Consider the following 25,814-nt stretch of genomic DNA (forward strand, 5'->3'; position numbering starts at 1 on the left):
CACAAAATAAAATATAAACTCCTAATAGGAAATCTTGTAATTCTTTAACCAAAGGATAGTTTAAGCAACCAGTCAACCCAATGCATTTATTTGGTAGGCTGAAAGCTTATATAGTATTACTCAGAATTGACTTTAACAGGCTGGGCATGGCGACTCACACCTGTAATCCCAGCAATTTGGGAGACTGAAGTGGGCAGATCACTTGAGGTCAGGAACTCGAGACTAGCCTGGCCAACATGGTGAAACTCTGTTTCTACTCAAAATTCAAAAATTAGCCTAACATGGTGGCGCATGCCTATGGCCCCAGCTACTCAGGAGGCTGAGGCAGCAGAATTGCTTGAACCTGGGAGGCAGAGGTTGCAGTGAGCTGAGATCACGCCACTATGTTGCAGTTTGGGTGACAGAGCAAGACTCCGTCTCACAAAAACTGTGAACTAGGCAGTTTGTTTCCAGGTAATAATCCCATCCCCATCTTAAAATCCCATCCCTATCTAATGTTAGGGAGGATTGTAATGTGGTCCCATGTTCTCCACCCCTTGGTCTTACATCCTGTATAATATCCTTTCCTTGAGTGTGGGTGGGTCCTGTGACTTGCTTCTAGTCAATACAACATGGCAAAGTAATGGATAGCACTCTTGAGATTATCTATTTTATATAAGGTTCCATCTTGGAGTGAGAGATTTCTCTGCTGGCCCTGAAGAAGCAGCTATGTTGTGAACAGCCAGTGGAGAAAGTCATGTGGCAGAGACCTGCAGAGCAGGTGGACCTGAAGGTGGCTTCTGGTCACCAGCATACTGCCCCAAGGAAGTGAATTCTGCCAGAAATCTGAATGAGACTGGAAGCCAATTCTTTTCCAGTTGAATCTCCAGATAAAAACAGCCTGGGTGACAATTTGACTACAGCCGTATGAGATTAAGTAGAGAACCCAGTTAAACCCAGACCCCTGACTCATAGAAACTGTGAGATAGTAAATGCCTGTGTTGTTTTAAGCTGCTAAATTTGTCACAGAAGTAGAAAACTAACACACTGCCCCCAACAGTCCTGTACTTTTTGTACCCTAGCCCATGTAGGCATTGCCCTTCTACATTGATATTTGTATCAGAATGGAAATGGAGATTTCTAGTATCTTTTTCATCCTTAATTCTTCATTAATTTCCTACATTCCACCAGAATGGTTTTAAATATACCATACATAGTACTATCTTTGGCTGAATCTTTGTTCATACCATTCCTTCCAATCCATATTCCCTCTCTTCCTCCTTTGTGCCTTGTTCATAAAATCCCCTAAATTTCTAGACCACTAGACCATTGTTTCCATAGCCCTTTTTAATTTGCATCCATGTTTGTCCCTGATTCACATACTGCCATGTGACTTCTTTTAAAATCTTATTTCTCTGAGAATATTATTGAATGTGTATATATCATATATAAACATATAATTCACAGAAATTATATATATACACACACAGATTTAATGTGTACATAGAATATGTAAAATACCTTTTTTTTTTTTTTTTTGAGACAGAATCTTGCTCTGTCGCCTAGGTTGGAGTGTAGTGGTGTGATCTCAGCTCCCTACAACCTCTGCCTCTTGGGTTGAAGTGATTCTTCTGCTTCAGCCTCCCAAGTAGCTGGAACTACAGGTGCCTGGCTAATTTTTGTATTTTTAGTCTAGATGAAACAGGGTTTCACCATGCTGGCCAGGCTGGTCTCAAACTCCTGAACTCAAATGATCCACCCACCTCGGCCTCTCAACACGCTGGAATTACAGGCATGAGCCACTGAACCCAGCCAGAATATATAAAATATTATACATGTATATGTCATCGTCTCTCCTCAATGAAATTGCAAACTCATTGAAGACCCGGATTCCACATTGTGCATAGTAATTGCCAGGAATACACATGTCCAAATTTAAAAATTGTGTCATATGAAGTAGTCAATCAAGTGTGGTTGGCCACTTATTGAGTCTCTTCACAGAGCCAGACCTGAGAGCATCCATCGTTGTTACCCTAGCCTCAGGGAGCTGCAGTTTCCTCTACGAAAATTGAATATAATGCCATCTGCCATAATTAATTGAAAGATTAAACAAGGCTACCATGGGTGCCTGGCACTTCACAGATGCTCAATAAACGTGAGTTAAGAGCATACCCCTGTAGTCCCAGCTACTTAGGAGGCTGAGGTGGGAGGATTGCTCGAGCGCAGGAGCTGGACACTGCAGGCAGCTAAGATGGGGCCACCGTACTCCAGCCGAGGTCATCAAGCGAGATCCTCTTTATTTATTTATAAAAATAAATACAGGAATGAATGAATCAATCAATCAATCAATGTGCGAGTTGAATCAGAATCTAGGTTTGCAAACCTCCCAAGTGTAAAGGCTGCGCAGAGAGAACAGTGGTGGAATTATCACAGGCAGGCCAATGTTTCAAAGGGGTTAGTGAAACTGAAGAAGCCTGTGCATACAAAAGGCCAGTTTAGGTAACTGAGTTTAAACTTTAGTTTCCTTTCTAAGTAGATATATGTGGAATGCAAGGCCAGCAACGGACTCACAAATACTGATCAAGAAGTGGGAGGGATCTAAAGGAATGCGAGTATGTCCTGCCAGGAAAGAAGTTTGCTGCTTCTGAAATATTTTCGTCTTCTCCACTGGCAGGATTGATCGATTGCAGTTAGCAAAGCGTTTTCTGTGCAGACTGTCCAAGCATCTGCTTCTGGAGTTCTGTACAACTGTTGCTCAAATTCACTCTTCCTTTCGAATGATCCTGTTTGTAGAGCGATAGAAAAATCCATCTAAACCACCCGAACTAATTATTCGAACTGTTTCCAAGTATTTTAAAGGAAAATCCTAGCGAGGGTCCTTAATACTTCCCCTTACCCTCTGCCTGGGTTCAAACTTCAACTCCCAGCGTTCGCCCAAGTCCCTCCCCCAGTCCTGTCATCTAATGAATATGCAAATAACACATAATTGGCAGCCAATGGCATGGATTCTGGTCACATGGTACCGATGGTAGGTGAGCAGGCAGAAGTTGTCAGTGAACAGAGACGGCGCTCAGTCTGGGGCCAGCGCTCTAGTGAGCGCGGACGGATGCTTAGGCAGTAGTCCTGGCAGCGGCGGCGGCGGCAGTAGTGGTGGCAGCAGAAGAGAGGAAGGGGGAGGGCCCCGAGGGCTACACACGCTCACACTTTCAAGTTCCCTTGGAGGGAGAGGAGGTGGGGCTGCAGAAAGAGGAGGCCAGGAGCGGTCCCATCCGTCCCGTCCCGTCTCCCCCTCTTCCTCTTGCTCCTTGCCCCCTGACTCTGCGAGAGTTGAGGGTTCGGGTGGCCGTACGTGGCAGTGAGGCAAGAGGGCCAAGAGAGTGGGAAGCGGAGGCAGGGGTGCGGGGGAAGATGCCCATCCTGCTGTTCCTCGTAGACACGTCCGCCTCTATGAACCAGCGCACTGACCTGGGCACCTCCTATTTAGACATTGCCAAAGGCGCTGTGGAGTTATTCTTGAAGGTAAAGGGAGGGGAGGGGAGAAATGGGAAAGCTCCCGAGGGATTTCGGGGTGTGGATTGAGGTGCTTCTGTAACGTTTGTATCGCCCTCCCCCCTCCTTTCCTACGCGACCCCCTCCGTCATCCCTCGCCCCGCAGCTGCGCGCCCGGGACCCGGCCAGCCGTGGAGACAGGTACATGCTGGTCACCTACGATGAACCCCCGTACTGTATCAAGGTAAAGGGGCACGGGTGGGGGGACAGGCGGGAAGCGGGAGCAAGTCGGCGGGGGCTGCTTACACCCCTGCCCCCGCCTGAGACGGTCCTGCGTCGCCCGGCGGGGCGGGCGGCGGGGGGGCGCAGGGGGCGGGCGGAGTGGTGCCGTCGGCGGCTTCGGAGTAGCTGTCGCGCCTGGGGTCGGGGAGAGGGGACCGGCGACGAGCAGCCCCGGGGAGAAACCGCAGGAGGGCCGAGCTCGTGGCGCTACAACCGCAGCCGCCTAGGAACATGGCGGACATTTTGCTTTTGTATGAGCCTGCGAGAGGGAGACTGAGGGCGCTGCTGAGATGGAAAGGAGGGAGGGGAGGGAGGAGCGGGGAAGGAGGGCCCGAAACCAGGAGGGAGGCTGCGAGGCGGGCCCGCCCCTTCGAGGCGCACTGCGCCAGGCGGTGGTGGCGGCCGCTGCCCAGGGTCCGGGCGGAGCCTGCGACTCCGCCCCGAGGTCCTGCGGGCTGGGCGCGCGGGCTTTCCCGGAGCCTGGGCTCCTCCTCCGGCCCCTCCTTCCTGCCCCTCCTCGAGCTCTTCGCAGCTTCTCCTTCTCTCCCTCTTCCTCCGGCTCCCCTCCCCTTCCTGCTGAGAGCGTGGCAGAGCCAGCCGCCGGCCTTCAAAGACCAGACAACCGTCTTTGCACTCGATGGCCTCTCACCACCCCCGCCCAATCGGAAATCTGTCCGCGCCGCCAGCCTCCCCACCCCCAGACCCGGAGCAAGTCACTGCGTTTCTGCTCCGGAATTGGCCAGGTTCAGCCCCGCTCTCAGTTACCTTAGCTACTGTTACTGTTTCATTGGAAATTCCAGCGAAGCAACGACACATAGGGGGACGTGCCGAGTGCGAACCCACAGGGGCAGAGCTTTTTGGGGACCCGCTCTACCTATTTATATCATAAATTAGGTTTGTGCTAGCCACGTAGGAATTTATCCAGGGGCAAGAAAGAAAGGAAGAGGAGGACTCAAATGTGAGCATTTATAATAGTCAAGTTCGATGATTTGATTCTGACCTACAGGAGAAAAGTAGGGACGACAGCCTCTGTGGGGTAATTTATGTTCCTATGGTGAACAGATAAAGAACTGCTGCTTTGCCTGCAGTGGCCAGATAAAATAGAATTTAAACTGTTAAATCAACCTGCATAGGAGTCCTGCTTGCATATTGAAAATTTAAAAATATTTCTACAATCCTTGACGTCTTTTGTTAGGCTTTTTCTGTTTTCCTCAGAATAATCTTAATAGTGCTAGGGAGACGCAGTCTGATGTGTTGTGATCCGTTTCTGTAGAGTGAGGTGTTTTAATGACTGGAACCTAGCAAGCTGAATAGTCGGCCAAAGAGAGTGTTCCTTCAGGCAGAAAGAAACCAAAGAGAAACTAATTTTGTAACTCCGGTTAACAGTTTAATTAGTAGGTTCCCCTTAAAACTGCTTTGGTTTCGATGCTTTGTTTTCAGTTTGTTATTTTAGCCATTTAGAAAAATTGAGTAGACATATTTCAAAATGCTGTAAGCTTTTTTTAAATGTCTGTTTTCCCAAAAGGATGTGATTATTTTTTTTCCACATAGAAAAGCAGATGTTTAAACATCCTACGTCTGAATGTCTATACCCTTTGACTGCTAATACAGATAAGAATCCACCATTTGTAGTATGGATTTGAAGACATACTCCTTAATTCGAAGTAATAAAAAACTACAAATCAGTCTGCCTTATTGGCCGGGTGCGGTGCTGTAATCCTATTACTTTGGGAAGCCGAGGTGGGCGGATTGCTTGAGCTCGAGAGTTCGAGACCAGCCTATGCAACATGGCGAAACCCCGTCTCTACTTAAAAAAAAAAAAAAAAGTCAGCCAGGCGTGGTGACGAGCGCCTGTAATCTCACCTACGCTGGAGGCTGAGGCACTAGAATTGCTTGAACCTGGGAGGCGGAGGTTGCAATGAGCTGAGACTCTGCTGCACTCCAGCCTGGGCAACAAAGTGAAACTATGTCTCAGAAAAAAAAAAAAGGAACAACTTATTTATCATGTTTCCATATGCCAAGAAGTATCGTTTAAAGATAGTTTTCCATCTATAAAACTTATTGAAACAGTATTTACAGAAACTTGGGAAAGGAAATAAACCTCATTCTTAACCATCATTACATCTTTTAGCCTAGCATTGTAATTACAGTGCACATATTACTTTGTATTCCGCTTTTTCCACCTATTTTTGTGCCATGAATTATTCCAGGTCGCCACATAGTCTTCATACTTAAAAATTTTAATGGCTGTGTAATTCATCCATGCTATTTTAAGGGCTCCAGATAGTTCTATAGAACAGACGGGAAAAGTTGGATTTTGTTTTTACTGGAAATTTCATCAGATAGCTCTTTTTATCCTGTCATTTTATATACTACATTTTTTTTCCTAAAGCAAAAAGCAAGTTTCCAAATTGAGTTTGATGTTTTTTTTTTTCAATATGTAGGTCAGATATATGGGAAGATATGTTTTGTAATATGTTTAATTATTAGTCATTGGTTATCTTCTTAGTCTATCTTCCAAAGTTTTTCATTGTACTCTTAGATGATAACTACATGTCCTAGGAAAAGGTTAATGATCTTAATGATGTTCTTGTCATTTTGTTCTCTATACGTGAATTATTAATAATATGCCATATTTTGGTAGCATTCTCTTTTTCTGAGTCTCTTTTCAATCACTCTCCTGCCAGCCTGCCTCCAACCCTCTCAGCATGTGGTAACTATTTGTTCTTTTGCTTTTAGGATCTAACCAGCTTGGAAGTCTGAAATTTTAGAACATCTGGTGATTTTTTTTTTTTTCTTAAAATTTAGTCTAGTCTTTCACTTGCTAATAGCTGGGAGCCATAAATGTCTGTTTTCTGTCACACTGATTATCAAATAGGTCTCTCTTTGATTGTCAGCAGGCATCTTAGTTACTACTTAAAAACTTCACTCTCATTAGGAGCCTGAGGTCTTTTCAGCAAAGTGATGTTGGCTAGGATTTTATTGGTAGCTTATTCTTTTGCAGAATGTGAGTATATATATATATATATATATATATATATATATATATTTTTTCTCTAAGGTTAAAGGCCATTGTTTCTCCTTTCTCACAATAACTGCTTACTTCTGGGTCTTGGTTGTCTCCAAGTCTAAACATTGTAAAATGAACTTTATTTTCTACTGGAAGGTTTGTTCCTGTTGGTGTTTATAACAGGCATGAGTTGTGCATTTGGTTGGAAGATTTTTTCTTAATAGGCATGTAACTCTTCCCAGTATATCCACTTATAAGCTCTGACTATAAATCTTGTGAAAAGTTACTGTGACTGGAATTTTTCACTAATGTATACTGTTGAATATGTGAATATAGTATTTCACCAGACTTTGGAACTTTTTACCGCATATCCCTTACTATATAGCTGCGTATTCTTTTAAAATTAGCCATATCTGTTACTTGCAGTCCAGGTTTGCATGGATGGAATAAAGTTTGACTTGAGTACCATATAAAAAGTATATGAAATGCAAGCATTGTGTGCTACATCTGTTATGTTGCTTTCTAGACAAGTTTTATGCACAGTGTTACTAGTGTTTACCCTACCTTTATGCCGTGGTATCTTCAGTGTACACAGCTAGCATGAAACCCTGTTTAACATTTTAAAATGTCTAACGTATCCTTATAAAACTAACCTGTGGTTTTTTAAAGTGTTATGTTTTGGAATTTTTTTTTTTTTTTTTTTTTTTTTTTTTTTTTTTTTTTTTTTTTTTTTTTTTTTTTTTTTTTTTTTTTTTTTTTTGCTATGAATCATTATTTCCTTTTATTCAGTGAATAGAAGACGTAGGCTTGTACTACTATCACTATGGAAGAAAGTAAGCCATTAGAGTAGGGTATATACTAACAAAAGTATTCAAAATAGTTTTCTGTTAGAAGCTACTTTGTTAAAATTATTTATTTTTTGTTGAAGGAAATTATTTTTCTAAACATAAAATGGAGTCACTTTTCTAGAAATAGTTGAAACACATGTATAAAATACTGGCCAGAAGTTTTTTATAAATAGGAAAAGATAATGTTTCAAAGAAATATCCTAAATCTGTAATTTGAAAACATACATTTGAAAAACTAAAATTTTCCCTTGAGTGTTGCCTTTTCACATCCTGTAGCTAGTTTTACTTACTGGTGTTTGCATGCCTTTGCCAACGTGTATCAGAAAATAGCAACATTTCATCTTACAGATTTAGGAAGTAAATTTAAGCTTTTAAAATGATATGTGTTAGAGGCATTTTTTGGAATTTTAACTAAGACGTAACTTTTTCATATGCCCATGAATATATTTTATAGGCCTTATTTGCAAAAGGAGTGACTTTTAGGGGAGCCTTTCATTGTGGTTAAGAAGCTATGGAAAAGCTTAACGGTGAAATGGTAGCAACATGGCCTGTGAGAGCAATCTTAGACAATGAAAGATGCTTTTAAAATTCAAAATACCATGCAGACAGTGCATTGACTTGTACGATGGATTGCTTCTCCCATGATCTTGCTTTCTTATCCACCATGCTTTACTGGCCATTTGAGGCATGCAGCAATAATTATTTTGAAAGAAGAAAAGGGGAGAGTTAATGGTAGAAGACTAGATCTCTGGGCAATGTAACCTTGAGACTAGGGATCAGGTGGAAGATGACTAGGGAAGATGACTGACAAAATTGTGGAGGCCTGTGTGTTCTGCATCCTCAACCTCTCTTGTATCCATTCATTCTTAATTGCTCCATGTTTCAACCTTCATCATTTCTCACTTGCAAGCAGCCACTCAATTGTTCTCCGTACTTCCAGTTCTGCTCTCCATTGATTCCTTCCCTGCATTGCCCTCAGATTGATCATTCTTTAAGTAAAATAAAGTCTTCCCCTATGAAAAAATCTTTCAGTGGCACTCCATTACATTTCCCAATAAAAGTGAATTTCTTGGCCTGGCCTCCAAGGCCCTTCATGATCTGGCCCTATCTAATCATGTCTCTGCCGTCTCTTCTCTTCTCACGGACCTGAGGCTTCAGCCACAGTGAGAAAATAGGTCCTCCTCTCCAACATACTATGGCACTTTCTTCTGTGCCATTTGTAAATGTTGTTCCCTCTGCCTGGGACATATTGGTTGGCCTGACATACCTCAGGTCTTTATTCTATGTTCTCAAAAATCATCTTGTCCCTCTGCCTTTTCCCTACTCCAAGCAGTATACCAACTCCCTCTGCGATCCTTTAACATGTTGTCCACACCTTAACTATATAGCATTTAGCATTTTATATGGTGACTATTAGTATTTATGTTGACTTCCCTAATGTGAGCTCTTTAAGGGCAAATATTTGAACTTCTAGGTATTTGTATCCCTAGTACCCAAGGGAGTGTTTAGATTTTAATAGGTACTCAACAAATGGAAAAAAGATTTCAAGCAATATTTAAGTGTCAAAGCTACTTATTCCCCTCATGTCTAAGCTTACCTCATTCCCAGTACTCTTCCCCAGAGAGTAATCACTATTAACAATTTGATATATTTAATGTTTATTGCCCCTAGCATTTTCATATAAGTTCAAGTTTATAATATGGTAGGATCTTAATGTATTTTTTACAAGATAAGTGTATATATTTCCCTTTTTTCCTTTTTTATCAAAGTATAATTTATATACAGTAAAATACATGAATTCTAATGATATGATGCATTTTTATATTTATACATTCATTGTAACCACCATCCCAGGCCAAGATATATAACATTTCCATCAACCAGGAAAATGCCTCTTGCATCTTTTTGCAATCCATCTCTCCCCGGCATGTAATTACTGATCTGACTTTTATTAGATCAGTTGTAGTGATATCATCAAAATGGCATTACCAAAAGACAAGTCTAACAGTGGATCGACATTACAGCAGTCTAGGCATTCATTTACCATATACTTCTTGAGCATCCCCTCTGCACCAGGCTCTGTTATAGGGGCCTAAGGTGAAACCAGAAAGACCTGGCCTAAGGAGGGACCAGAATAATAAAAGACATGGTCCTTGTCATTGAAGGTCTTGAGGATAGTCACTGGAAAAAGCTGACTAGAGGAGGTGGCTTAGGATATGGGAAACGTCAAGAGCAAATGACATTTAACCAAATGAATCTTAACCAAATACCTGGAGGCGAGGGAGGAGGATGTACAGGACTGAGAATCTGATGTGTCTCAAGACTATAACTAGTTAAGACCAGACCACAGAAAAGCTTTGAAACCTGCAAGCTAGAGTTTGTACATTTCTTGTGGGATGCAGAGCTCATAGGTGGAATCGAAGAGAAATAGGACAAAGCTTGTCTGTATGCTTGTTTGGTTATAATTACCTTTTAAGTGAGCTAAAGGGAAAGGAGAATAAAAGGCTAGGGAAACCCAGAGGTTGTAGTTGAAATTGCCTCGTTTTGTAATAGTGCTTGCTACTTGAGAGCTTTTGGCCTACAGTTGGGATTGGGGTGGGGGTGGGCACAGGAAAGGAAAGGGCAGATATTTTCCTTTTCAGTTTGCCTTTGCTTTGGGAAGGTAATTATGATTTAGAACACAGGGTTCTCAGTTTCACAGAATGAAAAAATATGGGAGCGGTTCCACATCTCAGGAAGAAATATGTTTTCTAGGGAAGGGCAGGATTGAAGGACCCTCCTTATGGGAGTGAGAAGGGCAGTGAAAAAAAGGAAACTGCACGTTTCATTTAAGTCCTTAAATGAAAAACTCTTTGTAAACATGGCCTCCTCCTAGTTCTCTTTTACCAAAAGAGTGCAAATGAGAGACCCAGGCAGTCCCTTTGTAACTGTGTATTGGGAGCTTGGAACACAGTATCTCCTGGATACAACGTTGGAAGTAGTGATTAGGTTCCCAGACCTTCCTCCCCAGGAAAGCCTTTTTAATCCTTAATGTCACTTAGCCATAGACCTATTGTGTTTATCATTGTTTCTAATGGGAAATGGGTTTGAGTTTCCAACTTGATTTGTTGAAAACGTATTCCTTCCCCCTTCTTCCTCACAACTTGGTGTGGACTATGGTTCCATGAGGGGTGGGGACGCAATAAGGGCTCCAGCAGAGAGGGTGAGGGGCTGAGGTGACGGTGGAGGTAGGCGTGGCTCTTCACATATGTCAATTATTCCTATTCATAGATTGGCTACATTTACACGGTTCAGTGCAGCATCCACTTAGCCGCGTATGGTTATTGAGCACTTGAAAGGTGTTTAGTCTGTCAGTGGGTGCTGCAACAGACAGTGTAAAATATAATATTTTGGATATATTAAGTAAATTATTAACCTAACTTGTTTCTTTTTATTTTTTTTAATGTGGTGACTTGAAAATTTAAAATCCCATGTTTGACTTTTACTATATTTCTGTTAGACAGCAGTGTTTATCTATATTTCTTCCTAAGATATTTTATGATGTTCATATCCTAGGAATTGTTTCTGAAGGACGATCCTTTCTCTAGAAGTTCTGTTTAAAATGAACATCCCTCCCATAAAGGACTCATTTGTGTATGAAAGGTTATCATACAGTTTAGAGTTGATGGCTTGATAACCCTTGCCCGTGGGGCAAAATATGAAAGCATCCCATTCTTGTTTGTATTGAAAGCCAGTTTGGTTGCTTAGTCTTTTGGATGCAGTTGGTGATCCAACTGGTTGGGTTAGAAGTCTTTTCCTGGGCTAAGTATAGTGGAATATGTATGTGAACGAATGTAACTGCAGTAATTCAGAATTCCGTTTATAATATATGCTCAACAGTAGCACTAAATGTTTCATGCTTTCAGTGTTATTAGAAATATGTAACATGTCCCTTGTTAGATTTACATAGCTACTTTTCCCAAGAATTCTCAGGAACAGTTTTCTTTAGGAAGTGTAGGATAAAGAATAAATTCTCTAGTTTGGCATAGTGTAAAACTTAACAAAGGGAATTTGTATCCCTGCTATTTTTGAAGGCTTTCTTGATGTTGCCCAGCAGAACCCTTGTCTTATATCATGGCAAGTCATCAATAGCATTAAAAGGAAGGAGAGGACTGGAGGGTTCCTAGGATTCTTATTTCTGACAGTCGTTAACTTTCTCAAAACTTAATCCTCCTAGTGGAGGTTACAGGAGTGATTGATTGTTATTTTTTTGGTAACTATAGTGGCTCCCATTTAAGGAATAAGCACCAACGTCTAATTCTGAGGCTGGGTGGATTTATAGATCTGATGAATAATGTCTGTAAGAGGTAGGACCATTTTATAGCCCTAGTTTTGGATCCTCCTAAATCCCATCTTATAGTCAAAGGTGTTATCTAGCTTATATAGCATATCCCTGTATTTCAGATATGATTTGACTTATATCTGCTTCCTTGTAATAATGAACAATCTCAAAATGGTTTTCAAATAATAGCAGCTGACATTTATTGAGTAATGCTCATGTACAGGGCAATGTGCCAATGAATGTAAAATGTTTATTTAGTTTCTCTTCCTAGTCAGTCTGTGTACTGGTATTACTAGGTACTATTATTATCCTCATTTTATAGGTAAGGGAACCAGGCCCCAGAGAGGTTAATTACACAGCCAATAGTAACCCAAGTCTGTCTCTATTCCAGTCTATTCAGTCATTAACCGCTTCACTTTTCCTATCAACTGTGACAGACATTCTTTTTGATAACTTCTAATTGGTATTTTCTCATTATGATGCATATCCTAGAGCCGTCATCTTTTAAACATAATTATCATGCTGTTATTTATAGCTGCTTTTAATGTAATAGTGCTTGGTATTGTAGCAAGCATTCAATGAATGAAAATTATTACTGCTAGTGCTATTATTTTTAATATTTCTCTGACTATTGCTAGGTGAATATTGTGGTGCATTTGTTTATATAACATTTTGGCCTTTGATATCCCACAGTTATGCCCCTACTAGTGATAGATGTAGAGTTGTTGAGACTATCTGTTGATGGAGTATGAGATAGTTGAGGACTGGAGGATGTGAGCTGGGAGAGTAGGCTGAGTAGGCCCTATAGGAATAGTAGTAGGTTTGTAAAAGCAGCAGGGTAGTCGTTGGCTATCTATTAATAATAGCCACTAGAAACTGATATGCCTTCTTCACTTTACCAGTCTCCTGATAAATGCTTTTCTTATGGCGAAAAGAAAGATATTCAGTGTACTCCACAGTAGTCATTTGTCTTTTCTAATCCACAGCCTCTGGTGAAGGTAGACATGGTTTTTTAAAAGGCCTGGATTACCATTATGCCTTTGCAGAGTTTTGTGTATCAGCCTGAGCTTTATCTGCTGGTGTGGTCCTCATTTCAACCACTTCTCCCATTCTCCTCAAGCCACACCCCTGTCATAGCCAGATCATTGTTTTTTCTTCCTCCTGGGTTAGAAGGAAAGACGGCCTAGGGTAGAAGAGTGGATTTTAGAGAAGAAATAGAGATGTCAGTCAGTGGGGTCTTAACCAGAGAAACATTGCATTAAGACTTTTGATGTGCCAGATGTTTATAGAAAAAGTAGAATTCTATATCTTAAGCCATTTTCCCCTGGTTATACTACTCTTTAATGCCAGCTGCTCGTTCATTATCTATATCCTGCCCTGTAGCTCAGATAGTTCAGTGAACTTAGTACCAGGAGCCAAACGCAGGATTTGAATGCAATTGAACAAAATACTTGAAACATTTCTGTTTGTGCAACTGAAAAATGGTACTATTAAGAAGAGTAAATATGATGTATTAAGGTCCTAAGATTTACTGTTGAGCTACTTGAGCAAAGTTACTAATATTTATACTGTTCATCCTTGACTACATTTGAAACTAACTACCTCTCCCTTCCAGAAACTTATCACTTCCTTTAATCTGTTGCTCCATCCCCTCTCTGATAATTCTTTCTCTGTCTTCCAAAGTCTTTCCCTTGCTGAGTGTATCCTGCTTCATTCATGGTTCCAAATATTCCAGCGCACACTGATGCTTCACCGTCTTCATCTTCTCACTCAGGCATCTCAACTGACTGCAGGACATCTCCACACATCTCCACCATCTATCCTGGTATCAACACACAGTCAGGCCTCCTCTGTCATTATTCAGCTTTGTTTCTGTTTGTTTGTTTGTTTGTTTTGCATTCCATCTTCTCTGGCCTATCTGCCATCCCTTTGAAATTTCTCTTACATGTGTTCCTTTGACTCAATTTCTGCTGCCATCACTTTAATCTAGGTCTCATGTTTTTATGCTTTGACCACTGTACCAACCTTCTAACTGGACTCCCAGGTGCCTCCTAAATTCCCATCTCCACTCACATCAACTGCTAAGTTTCTAAAAATGTTGATTTTATCATATCACCCTCCCCAACAGCCTTCAGTCTCTCCATGCCTATGAGGTCAAGTCTAAATTCCCCAGCCCGCCATTCTGAGATCTCTAGGATCTGTTCCACGTGTTGGTATAAACTTATTTCCCACAGAAGCCCTGCACTGTCTCTTCTACCCTCTGAGTGTATCTCCCCATTCCTGATGCCAGATCTTAGAACATCAGTTAACCAAAGGAAGAAGAGATACAGAGCTAGGAGAGCTGAAGGCCTGGGGGAGGAGAGGAAGTGAACTGAAAGCATTCCATTAAGGGTGTCACTTAAGGGTGAGGACATGACAGAGCATGCTTTAAAATGCTATTATAATGATGAGAAGTTGCAGAAGGAAGTGGGGCTGGGAGCTGGAGTATGACCTTTAGTGTTTGATTACCCTGAACTCTAGACCAAGATGGTTTGATTTAAATTGGCCTGAAGTTGCCTGGAGGCACTGCAGCTTAATCAGAAGGGCCAGTCCCTCTTGGAATTTTTGTCTTTGCCAAAGACAGCACACATAACTAGACAGTGGACAATACGATGACAGGGAGAATATCTAGCCTTTAATATAGCCATGACATTGAAAAGTGGAGACCCCTTCTGTTTTATTTCCTGAAGGAGGATTTGACAATATGTAGAGCAAATCTCTCCACTTTTCTTAATAGCTTACACAGGTACATAGACATTGTAAACTGCATTTCATAGTGATGCCTTTGAGTTGTATGTTAGAAGTAGATTTAGGCTATTTCTAGGTACTTTTATAAAATCAGATTTTTAAAAGTAGACATAGTACATCCTGTCTAGATTACACCATCCACTGTCATGTAATATGGCAAACTGTGTCATTGTCCGTTCAGTAGCTCTGTCAAGAGTGCTGGACTGGAAGGCAAGAGATCCGTGTTCTTAGCCTGAATCTGTTACTAATTACACACATGACCCCGGCCAATTCACTTAACCTTTTATGGTGTCAGTTTCCTCATATGTTAAATGAAGGGATTAGACTAGATTATTTCCAGGGCTCCTTCCGAAAAAGTACAGGAGAGAGTTGTATAACTGAAAGGCAGGAAGTAGAATAATTGAGGCTTGGAATTCAGAGTGACTTAAAAATTACTTTAGGCAAGACATGGTGGCTCACACCTGTAATCCCAGCACTTGGGAGGCTGAGGTGGGAGGACCTCTTGAGCCTAGGAATTTGAGACCAACCTGGGAAACATGTATCTACAAAAAATATTTTAAAAAATATTAGCCTGGCATAGTGGCACATGCCTGCAATCTCAGCTACTCAGGAGGCTCAGGTGAGAAGATCACTTGAGCCCAGGAGTACAAGACTGCAGTGAGCTATGATCACCCCACTGCACTCCAGCCTGGGCCACAGAGCAAGATCCTGTCTCAAAAAAAAAAAAAAAAAAAAAAAAAAAACTTTTAATTTTAGAAAACAGGTCCTGGATATGTTTAATGTGCTATATCACACACTTAGTGGTTACATTGGTAAATGTCTCTCCATCTTATTGATTCTGTTTGCTGCGAACAATTTAATAATGTTCATGACAGAGTCCTATCGATAGTTACTTTGGAAGTGTGAAAGTGAGGGTTTGGTGAACAGACAAACTGACTTTGTATTTTGTTGGGATGTTAGACAATGAATGCATGGTACTTTTACCCGATAAAAAGTAGCTCATAACAATTTTTTTGAAATAATTTACTTTTTTCATCAACTTTTATTTAGTTCTGGGATACATGTGCAAGATGTGCAGGTTTGTTGCAGAGGTAAACATGTGCCGTGGTGGTTTGCTGCATAGATCATCCCCTCACCTAGGTGTTAAGCCCAGCCTCCATTAGCTATTCTTCCTGACGTTCTCCCTTCTCCCAGCCTCCTCCACAGACCCCAGCGTGTGTTATTCCCCTCATGTGTCCATGTGTTCTCATTGAAGAATTTTTCCTAAAAGAATTAGTCCTGGGGAAAGAGATGCTGTGTAATCTTCAGAGAGTAATACATGGCCATTCGGCTATCTCATATGTGCAACACTTTCTGCAATGCTTATGTGGCTTAGTCTCATTCCTGTCCATGTATGTTTTTTCCAAGACCAAAATTTTTTATTATTTTGTGTATTTGTCCATAAAATGACCCAAAATGTAACCAACTGAACATGTGATTTTCACAATAGCAGTTTTTTGGTTTTTTTTTCTGATAGTAAGTATTAGTTGCTAGCTGCAGTTGAAGTAGTCTGAGACTGGGAAAGGAAACTTTTCACATTTACATATGACCAAGTTTAGTAAGTTCTAAAATGTTTCTGCTTCAGTAGCAGTGCAATTGACTTTTGGAGGGAGGAGAAAAGCTTCTAAAATTATTGGTTTCTACATGTTACTGTCCACTGGTGAAGGTCAGATTTCTTTTGATCTTATCATGTTTTCCAGTAAACTTTGAGAAGTATACTGCTTCACGATTTTATCCTAATTCCCTGGGGTAAGAATTGAAAACATAAATGTGTTTTGCAAATTTTCCAAATTGTTATGATTGTTTTTATGCCTAGAAACCTCATACTAGGTATTACTTTAAAGAGGTCAGTAACACAAAATGGTAAACTATGTGTCAGTGGAATCAAACTGTGAATCATTTTTTTATCCAATTTTGTTAAATGATATGATCATGCAAGTCTTTAACTGTCTGCTGAAGATCAGTGCAGCAGGCCACAGACTGTTAAATACCTTTCTGCAATATATTGGGAGAGGTCAATTCCTTAAGAGCTTTGTTAAAAAGCAGAAGACTCAAGTAAGATAGATTTGTTTTATGTTGTCTTGGCTGGTAGTATCTCCTGAAGCATATGGAGGAAAATTGGTAGATCGAATCACAGAATGATAGCATTCAGAGTTCTCAGGGAGAGAACTGATTTTATCAGATAAAATGGACTTTGCACATTTTGGCAAGTTCAAGACACTAAGAAAAGCCCTTGCAGAAGCAACTTTTACAAAACAGAATCCAAGAGAACTGGTTATTATTATTATTTAAAGATAGGGTCTTGTTCTGTCACCCAGGCTGGTGTGTAGTGGCGTGATCATAGTTCACTGCAGCCTCAAACTCCTGGGCTCAAGCAATTGCCACTTGGGACTACAAACACATGCCACTATCGTTGGCTAATCTGTATGTTAATTTTTTGTAGACAGAGGGGTCTCACTATGTTGCCCAGGCTGATCTTAAACTCCTGGACTCAAGTGATCTTCACTCCTCAGCCTCCCAAGTGTTAGGATTACAGGTGTGAGCCACTGCACCCAGCCTGGGTATTCTTTAAAAAGTTATTTTAAAGCTACACTAGTACATTTAAAAACCAGAACAGTAAAATACGTCCTTTGAGCGTTGAAGTATATTAGTACCTTGAGTCAAGTGAGAAAAGCACAAAAAAAGTGAAGTCAGACCAAATTGCTATCAGAGTATCAGGGAAAAAATTTTGTCAGGGTCAGAAAATATAAGCAAAAAGGAAGTTTTTAGAGGAGGTACAAGAAGGCAAACAGTTTCATTCTAATAATGATATAATGTATTTTTAGTGTATACTTCATAATTGTAACAACCTCCTTTATAAGTGTGCTAGCTGTAAATATCATTTTACAAAGCTATTTACAGTTTAAGGTGATTCAGCTGTCACAGTGTTCTGTTTCCTAAGAGAGCAAGTAAACCTTGTCTTTGTTATCAGAATTGGAGTTCATTTTAATTGTGAGAAGAAAATTCTTGAAGTTGAGAAGTTTTAACTTGCCCAAATATTCAGGGCAAAGACCAAGAGAAAAGTCATTTGTCTCCTCAGGAGACAGAGTTGATTGGAAAAGCAGGGCTTCTTATTTTTCATGTCATTCCATCTCACTGGTGAGTTTACCAATGTGGGAACAGTTTGTGATGACAAAGATGACAGAATGCTAAATTGAAGAAGAAAGTAAGTTGGTTGAAAAATACTTTTGGAATTGATTTATGCAAATTTTCTGGGTTGTTACAGAGCAAGTTTTCCCCAAACTTATGGAGAGCAGATGGAAAAAGGAAAATAGTTTATCTTTCAACAAGAGAAATGATGGCCCTGCTAAATTTAGACTCCTTGGCTTTAACTTGCGACATCTGGGAAAATACTCAAATCTGTTAATCATCTAGTTTGTATAACTACCTAGAAGATCCCAACGTCCGGGATAGACCTCTAACATGGGCTTACGAATGGCGAATATTACCAGGCTGATTTAATTTCCTTTAATAAAAGATAAAAAGTTTTGTCAAGGAGAGGAAAGCAACATACATTGGCTTTCTGGATGTCAGAAAGGTTTTTCATTCATTCATTGTGAAGGATTTCCTAATAAGCTAGAAAGATTTGAATTGGACTGCACTGCTCCTTAGGGGAATGTCCAGATAGGCTGCGGGATGTATGTGCCTAAAACTGATCAGTGCAGTGGCTCAGAACCAAGTCAGGGGGACACAGCAAGTGGAGCCTCCCAGCAGCAAGTTCTGTCACTGCTGTGTGAAGGAGCCTAGCTTGTGAAAATTCATAATGTACAAGGATTCTTTTTGCTCTTTGGAAAAATTCACTGCCAGTCCCTTTAAATAGCTACCACTCTAGAGAATCTTAATCATTCAACTATTTTTGATTTATAAATAGTCAATTCACATACAGTTTGTAAGGGTTACTTTTCTTGTGGTAAGTTAGGTTACAGCTGCCCTAAATATCTCTATCGGTGACCTTGGCTGGGGAAATTAACAGCATGTTTATTAAACTTGTACATTATACTGTGTTATAACATAACATTTTCCAAATGTTAGCAAGGTTGCTAACATTTTGGAAAAGTAGATTGCAAGTGACCTTTAGAGATAGAACAAGAGTTTTCGGAAAGGCCTCTAACACCACTCCCACATCCCCTTTGAGGACAGTTGATCTGCTTTTATCTCTTTTACTTGTTTTTATTTCCTGGCAAGATTTAAATGGAGGAAAAGGCTTCTCTATTTAAAAAAAATAAAACTCAATGAAAATAAATGAATCAGAGAAATGGCCTGGCTAAAATGGGATGAAATTCAGGAAGGACAAGTACTGGGATACTGAGGTTTAGGGGAGCCGCTACATAACACGCCTTCCTTTCCCTCCTCCACTTGAAATCTATTGAGAAATAAGACACAGAAGCCAGCCAGAGTTCCAAATAACAGCTTTATTCCTGATCAAAACTAGACGATAGGCTATAGCCTAGATGTGTGTTCATGGAAGGCTTCCGAGTAGTTCACATATTGACAAACCTCCCCTATGAGTCTGTTGTAGGGGCAGAACCTGCCCCTTAAGCACCACATGTCAGAAAACATACCAGAATATTCAAAAGAGCTTCAGCAACAGGCCCGCATAGAGCATGCCAGTTTCCTGTTTGCAAACCAACCAGTCAGATGAGAAGGTGGAAATGTGGGTGCAGAGGGTAATAGAAATATTGCTTTTAGGCTTTGCCCTTCTGAGGAGAAAAGTGCAAATTCTCTCCTTCCTGTGGTGATGTAAGTGGAGAATAAATAGCTAGTGGCTAGTCAGATCTAGCTGGGACAAGAACCCAGGTCACACCGATAGATAAAAAGGCCTATGTTTTACTGTTGGCATGAAAAGACATTTTCAGTTGACTATGAAAATTTAAACCTAGCCTGAATTAACATATTTACTGAGACAGGAGGTGTTCTCTTTCTGTAAGTCAGATTTACATAAGGGATTGTTACAGGGCATAGAATTATAAGATACATAAGTCTGATTTATATTAAAGGAACATATAGAATTATAGGATATAAAAAACTGCAAGAGTCCTTAGTGTTGGTTTTTCAGTGCTTTCATTCCTTGGGTGAGGAAATAGCTCCAGTAGAATCAAGTGACTTACTCTGGACCACTTGCCAAGCGAGTTAGTGACAGCTGGGAATAGACCAGGCCCTTCTAACTCCTAATGCACTGTTCCCCACACCTAATTGTTCTGTACTTAGATGTCAGATAAAGTAGGCTTAAATGAAAATGAAATTTGAAAATTTTATTAAACTTGTAAACTACTCTAACAAGACATATCTGTGAAGTAAATATAAGCTTACCATGAAGATAGTGCGGGTTCAATTACCAGACCGCCACAATGAAATGAGTCACAAGAATTATTTGCTTTCTCAGTTCATAGGAAAGTTATATTTACAGCATACTGTAGCCTATTAAATGTGCAATAGCATTATGCCTAAAAAACGATGTATATACCTTAATTTAAAATACTTTATTGCTTAAAAAAAGTTAATGATCACCTAAGCCTTCGGCCAGTCATAATCTTTTTGCTGGTGGAGGGTCTTTCTTTGACGTTGATGGCTGCTGAGCGATCAGGGTAGTTGTTGCTGAAAGATGGGTTGGCTGTGGCAATTTCTTAAAATAAGACAACTATGAACTTTGCCGCATTGGTGGACACTTCCCTTCATGAACGTTTTCTCTGTAGCATGCAGTGCTTTTCGATAAAATTTTATCCACAGTAGAACTTTCAAAATTGGAGTCCATCCTCTCAAACTCTGCCACTAATATATAAACTCAGTTTATATAATATTCTAAATTTATTGTTATCATTTCAACAATGTTCACAACATCTTCACCATGAGTAGATTCCATCACAGGAAACCATTATCTTTGCTTATTCATAAGAAACAACTCAGTCACTAAAGTTTGATCATGAGATTGCAGCAATTCAGTCACATCCTTAGGCTTCACTTCTAATTCTAGTTCTCATGCTCTTTCTGCTAATTCTGCAGTTACTTCCTCCACTGGAGTTTTGAACCCCTTAAAGTCATCCATGAAGGCTGGAATCACCTTCTTTGAAACTCCTGCTGATGTTATTTTGACCTCCTCCCATGAATCACGAATGTTCTTAATGTCATCTAGAATGTTGAATCCTTCCCAGAAGGGTTTCAACTTTGCCCAGATGCATCACAGGAATCAGTATCTATGCAGCTATAGTTCTAGAAAATGTACTTCTTAATAGCCTTACAAAATGTGTTTTTTAAGTAATAAGACTTGAAAGTCAAAATGACTCCTTTACCCATGATCTACAGAATGGATGTTGTGTTAGCCTGCATGACAACAACATTGATCTCCTTGAATATCTACATCAGGGCTCTTGGGTGGCCAGGTGCGTTGTTGATGATCAATAGTATTTTGAAAGGAATATTTTTTCTGAGCATTAGGTCTCAAGAGTGGGCTTAACATATTCAGTAAGCCATGCTGTAAACAGATGTACTGTCATCCAGGCTTTGTTGTTCCATTGTGAAAGCACAGGCTGAGGAGATGTAGCATAATTCTTAAGGGATCTTGGATTTTCAGGGTGGCAAATGAACACTGGCTTCAGCTTAAAGTCACCAGCTGCATTAGCCCCTAACAAAAAGTCAGCCTGTCCTTTGAGGCTTTGAAGTCAGGCATTGACTTCTCCTTTCAAGTTATGAAAGTTCTAGATGGCATCTTCTTCCTGTAGAAGTCTGCTTCATCTACATTGAAAATCTGTTGTTTAATGTAGCCACCCTCGTCAGTGATCTTAGCTAGATCTTCTGGATAACTTGCTATAGCTTCTATATCAGCATCTGCTGCTTCACCTTGCACTTTTATGATATGGAAGTGGCTGCTGCTTCTAGCTTCAAAGTTTTCTTTTGCAGCTTCTTCACCTCTCTCAGCCTTCATAGAGTTGAGGATTCATTTCATCAACTCTAGGAAGAGTTAGGGCCTTGCTCTGGATTAGGCTTTGGTTTAAGGAAATGTCGTAGCTGGTTTGATCTTCTATCCAGATCGCTAAAACTTTCTCCATATCAGCAATGTGGCTGTTTCTCTTCTTACTCCTGTGTTTCCTGAAGTAGCACTTTAAATTTTATTCAAGAGCTTCCTTTGTATTTACAATATGGTTAACTGTTTGGTGCAAGACGCCTATTAGCCTACCTATCTCAGCTTTTGCATGCCTTCCTCACTAAGTTTAATCATTTCTAGCTTTCGATTTAAAGTGAAAGAAGTGCAACTGTTCCTTTCATTCGAACACTTAAGAGGCCATTGTAGGGTTACTAACTGGCCGGATTTCAATATTGTTCTGTCTCAAGGAATAGTGAGGCCTGAGGGGAGGGAGAGAGACAGGGAACAGCTGGTCGGTGGAGCAGTTAAAATACATACAATATGTATCGAATAAGTTCACTGCCATCTTATATAGGTATGGTTCATGGTGCCCCAAAATAATTACAATAGTGACATCAAAGCTCACTGACCATAGATCACCATAAAAGATCATAATAATGAAAAAGTTAGAAAAATTGCAAAAATTACCAAAACGTAGCAGAAAAACACGAAGTGAGCACATGCTGTTGGAAAAATGGCACTGATAATATAGGGCTGCCACAAACCTCAAATTAAAAAAAAAAAAAGAAATGCAATTTCTGTGAGGCTCAATAAAGCAGAGCACAATAAAGTGAGGTATGCCGATATACAGAATGTGTGGAAGAGTCTCTAGTTCAGTGGTTTAAATTGGTGGGCTCTGAAGTTACGCTACCTGGATTCAAATCTTGGCTGTGCCATTTCACAGTTGTTTGGCTTGAACAAGTTGCTTCGCCTTCCCAAGCCTCAGTATCCTCATGTATAAAGTGGAGATAATAACAGCACCTACCCAGAGGGTGGTTATGAGGTTCATGTAAGAAGGATGTATATTATATGCTATGCTTAGTATACATGAGTTCCTAACATGTAAACCCTGATAAATATTAGCTATCACTAGTGATCATCATGATCATTTTACCTCGGAGAGACTTTTAAAATTTGACCTGTGAAGATAATAAACCCTTAGCTTAGAATTCTACCCATCCCAAGTTACTCCTTTGTCGTAAACCTCCATTCTTTAGGCTTCTTATAATCATCTTTTACTGTCTGTCCTTTAGCCCCTTGCTTTATCCTGTCCTATTTGTTTCACATGTTTCTCATTTAACTCTTTCATCTACATTCCCATCCTAATTCAGGTCTTGATTCCCCAGGTGTGGCTTATTATTCCAGCCTTCTAGCTGCTTCCTCCCACCACCTTTTTTTTATTTTTATTTTTGAGACAGGACCTGGCTCTGTCACCCTCCTGCCTCAGCCTTCTGAGTAGCTGGGACCACATGTGTGCACCACCATGCCCAGCAATTTTTTTTGTGTGTGCATTTTTGAGATGGGGGTCTTGCCATGTTGCCCAGGCTGGTCTCGAACTCCTGAGCTCAAGCAGTCCGCCGGCCTCGGACTCCCAAAGTGTTGGGATTACAGGCGTGAGCCCTTGTACCTGGCCTCAAGCCTCCTAGCTTCTTCTCACTACAGCTTCACTTTCCTCCAGGCTGTCCTGTATGTCACTGTCAGACTGATTTTCTTGTTTCCCCCTGCCTTGGACTCTGTAGTGTGTCTACTGTCTGCTGCTTTAAGGCCAAGCTCTCATACCTGACCTTCAGGTCCCTGAGGAGCATCAGTGTTCAATAGAAACTTAATGTCAGTCATATACATAATTTAAAATTTCCTAGTAGCCACATTAAAAAGGAAAAACAGGTAAAACTATACTAAAATATTTTATTTAACCAAAAATATCCAATACATCATTTCAACGTGTAAGCAATATAAAAATAATGAGATTTTTGGCATTTTGTTGTTCTGCATCCTTGAAATGCCAAATGTATTCTATACTTACATCACATCTCCATCCAGACTAGCCGCATTTCAAGTTCTCAATAACCACATGTAGCTAAAAGCTACTGTATCAGGTAGTGCAGCTGTAGAATGTGACTCTCCACCACATAAACAAGACATACCTATGTTTCACTTCTTCCTTGTTTGTTAAAATAGGGGTGGTGATGCCATGCCTATTTCATAGGTTTGCCCTCAGCCAATGTGAAGTGTGAAAGTGCTTTGTAAGCAGTAAAGTTCTGGAAGAATGTACAGAAGTTTTTATCAGGAGTAAAGGTTTTTTACTAACATAAGAATAGAATATCTTTGGAGTACAGTAATTTGAAAGAAAAAAACACATTAAGGAGGCAAATTAGCTGTCCTGACTTCATTTGTGAAAAAATATAAGCAATGAGTGGAGAGTGTAAAGGTATACTCACTATCTCTTTATAATTAACTGTTTGGAAGAAATTTGTCACATTAATAAGATTCTCTAAATACTTCAATAAATCTGTGGGCCTTATTTTCTTCAGCATGTTGAGCAATGGACATAGGGACATTTGGTATAGGGAGCTGGACCCCCGCCAAGGAGTTCATTGCTCTTGATAGTAAATGTAGCTCATATACTTTGTAGTACTAGGTAGGAATGGCATTAAAAATTCCCATATCATCCAATTCATTGCAAAGAATAGCAATTAACCTAAAAACAGAATGTCAGAGATTTAGACATAGAAACTATTAATATTTGGGCCGAGTGTGGTGGCTCACACCTGTAACCACAGCACTTTGGGAAGCCAAGGCAAGCGGATCGTCTGAGCTCAGGAGTTTGAGACCACCCTGGGCAACATGGGGAAAACCCAAATCTACTAAAATACAGAAAGTCAGCCAGGCGTGGTGGCGCACTCCTGTAGTCCCAGCTACTCGGGAGGTTGAGGCACAAGAATTGCTTGAGCCTGGGAGGCAGAGATTGCAGTGAGCCGAGATCATGCCACTGCACTCCAACTTGGGCTACAGAGTGAGACTCCATCTCAGAAAAAAGAGAGAGAGAGAGAGAGAAGTAAACTATTAATATTTGTAAAGTGCTTTCATTCCATATTCTAAAGGAAAATTTGAAGAGTAGTAATATTCTGACAGATTGATGAATAACACAACTAACAATCAGGACACATTATTTTAAATACTGATGAGTCATAAAGTGGTACCCAAATTTTATCCTAGCCCTTTACCAAATCAAATAGTCCACTAATTTTTCTTTAATTACACCTTGAACTACCACATGGCCCTTCAGGAGTTCAAATTTAATATATAACTATTGTTTCCAGTGTGGAAATAAGATTGCTAAATGAAGTAACTCCAAAAACAAGAATCAATTTTTATAGTGGCTTCAGGGTAAAGGATCCCCGCCCACCATTTACAAGTTTGCCAAAGCCAAAAACTTCAACCTAATGCATGACCCTTTTTTATCTTACCTGCCCCTCTAATTAGCTACTAAATCCTTAGGACTCTACCTCTGAAATACTTCTTTAATCTGCAACCTCCTCTCCATCCCTGCTGCCCTAACTCAGGCTTTCATCACTTTTCTCATAAGCTTTTTCAGCAGTCTCCAAACCAGTTTCCCTGCCTCAAGCTTCAGCCTCTCCTCCACCCAACAATTTATTCTCCAACTACCAGCAGAGATCTTGTTAAAGGTCTGATCATACCACTCCCTGGATTTAAAACCTTGAGTTCTTTCCAGGGCCAGCAGATAAAATCCAAACTGCTGAGCATGGTGTACAAAGCACTTATAGCCAGAGCCCAAATTATCTTTAATCAGCCTTACCTCCTGCCATGTGCCCAGAGCAATGATATTCAGATTACTGGTGGTTCTCCAGTGAGTCCTATCCTTTTATGAGATCTGTTCTCTTCCCTTGGACAGTCCCCTCTACCCCTCACATCAGTGAGTCTCATGATCTTTGCTTCATCCCATCAGGCTTTCTCAAATGTCCCATTTTCAGTGAGAAGCCTTCCCTCACTCTCTGGTCACTTGTTCTTCCAGTCTCCATAAGTGCATCTCTTATTCCTTTGTGGCAGGAACTCCTCAAGAGCTAATTCTTCTCTATCTCCCCAGCACGTAGCATTCTGCCA

At 40.5% G+C, this 25,814-nt stretch overlaps 1 protein-coding gene across 10 annotated transcripts in view; it reads left to right on the forward strand.

The window, feature by feature from the left end:
* The first annotated feature begins 3,012 nt into the window (after positions 1–3,012).
* INTS6L (integrator complex subunit 6 like) overlaps positions 3,013–25,814 on the forward strand; it is a 60,848-nt gene continuing 38,046 nt past the window's right edge. For 2 of the 10 annotated variants that reach the window (XM_037735631.1, XM_037735632.1), the window contains exons 1-2: positions 3,013–3,498; positions 3,635–3,712. In XM_037735631.1, coding sequence (XP_037591559.1) covers positions 3,388–3,498; positions 3,635–3,712 — 189 coding nt within the window. In that variant the 5' untranslated portion in view covers positions 3,013–3,387. Of the gene's footprint in view, positions 3,499–3,634; positions 3,713–3,850; positions 4,494–25,814 lie in introns of those variants that run through there. The other 8 variants (XM_037735630.1, XM_017520690.2, XM_037735626.1 and 5 more) reach the window with 5 other exon arrangements.

Source organism: Cebus imitator, unplaced genomic scaffold, assembly GCF_001604975.1.
Source record: "Cebus imitator isolate Cc_AM_T3 unplaced genomic scaffold, Cebus_imitator-1.0 Scaffold864, whole genome shotgun sequence".
NCBI classification, from domain to species: domain Eukaryota; kingdom Metazoa; phylum Chordata; class Mammalia; order Primates; family Cebidae; genus Cebus; species Cebus imitator.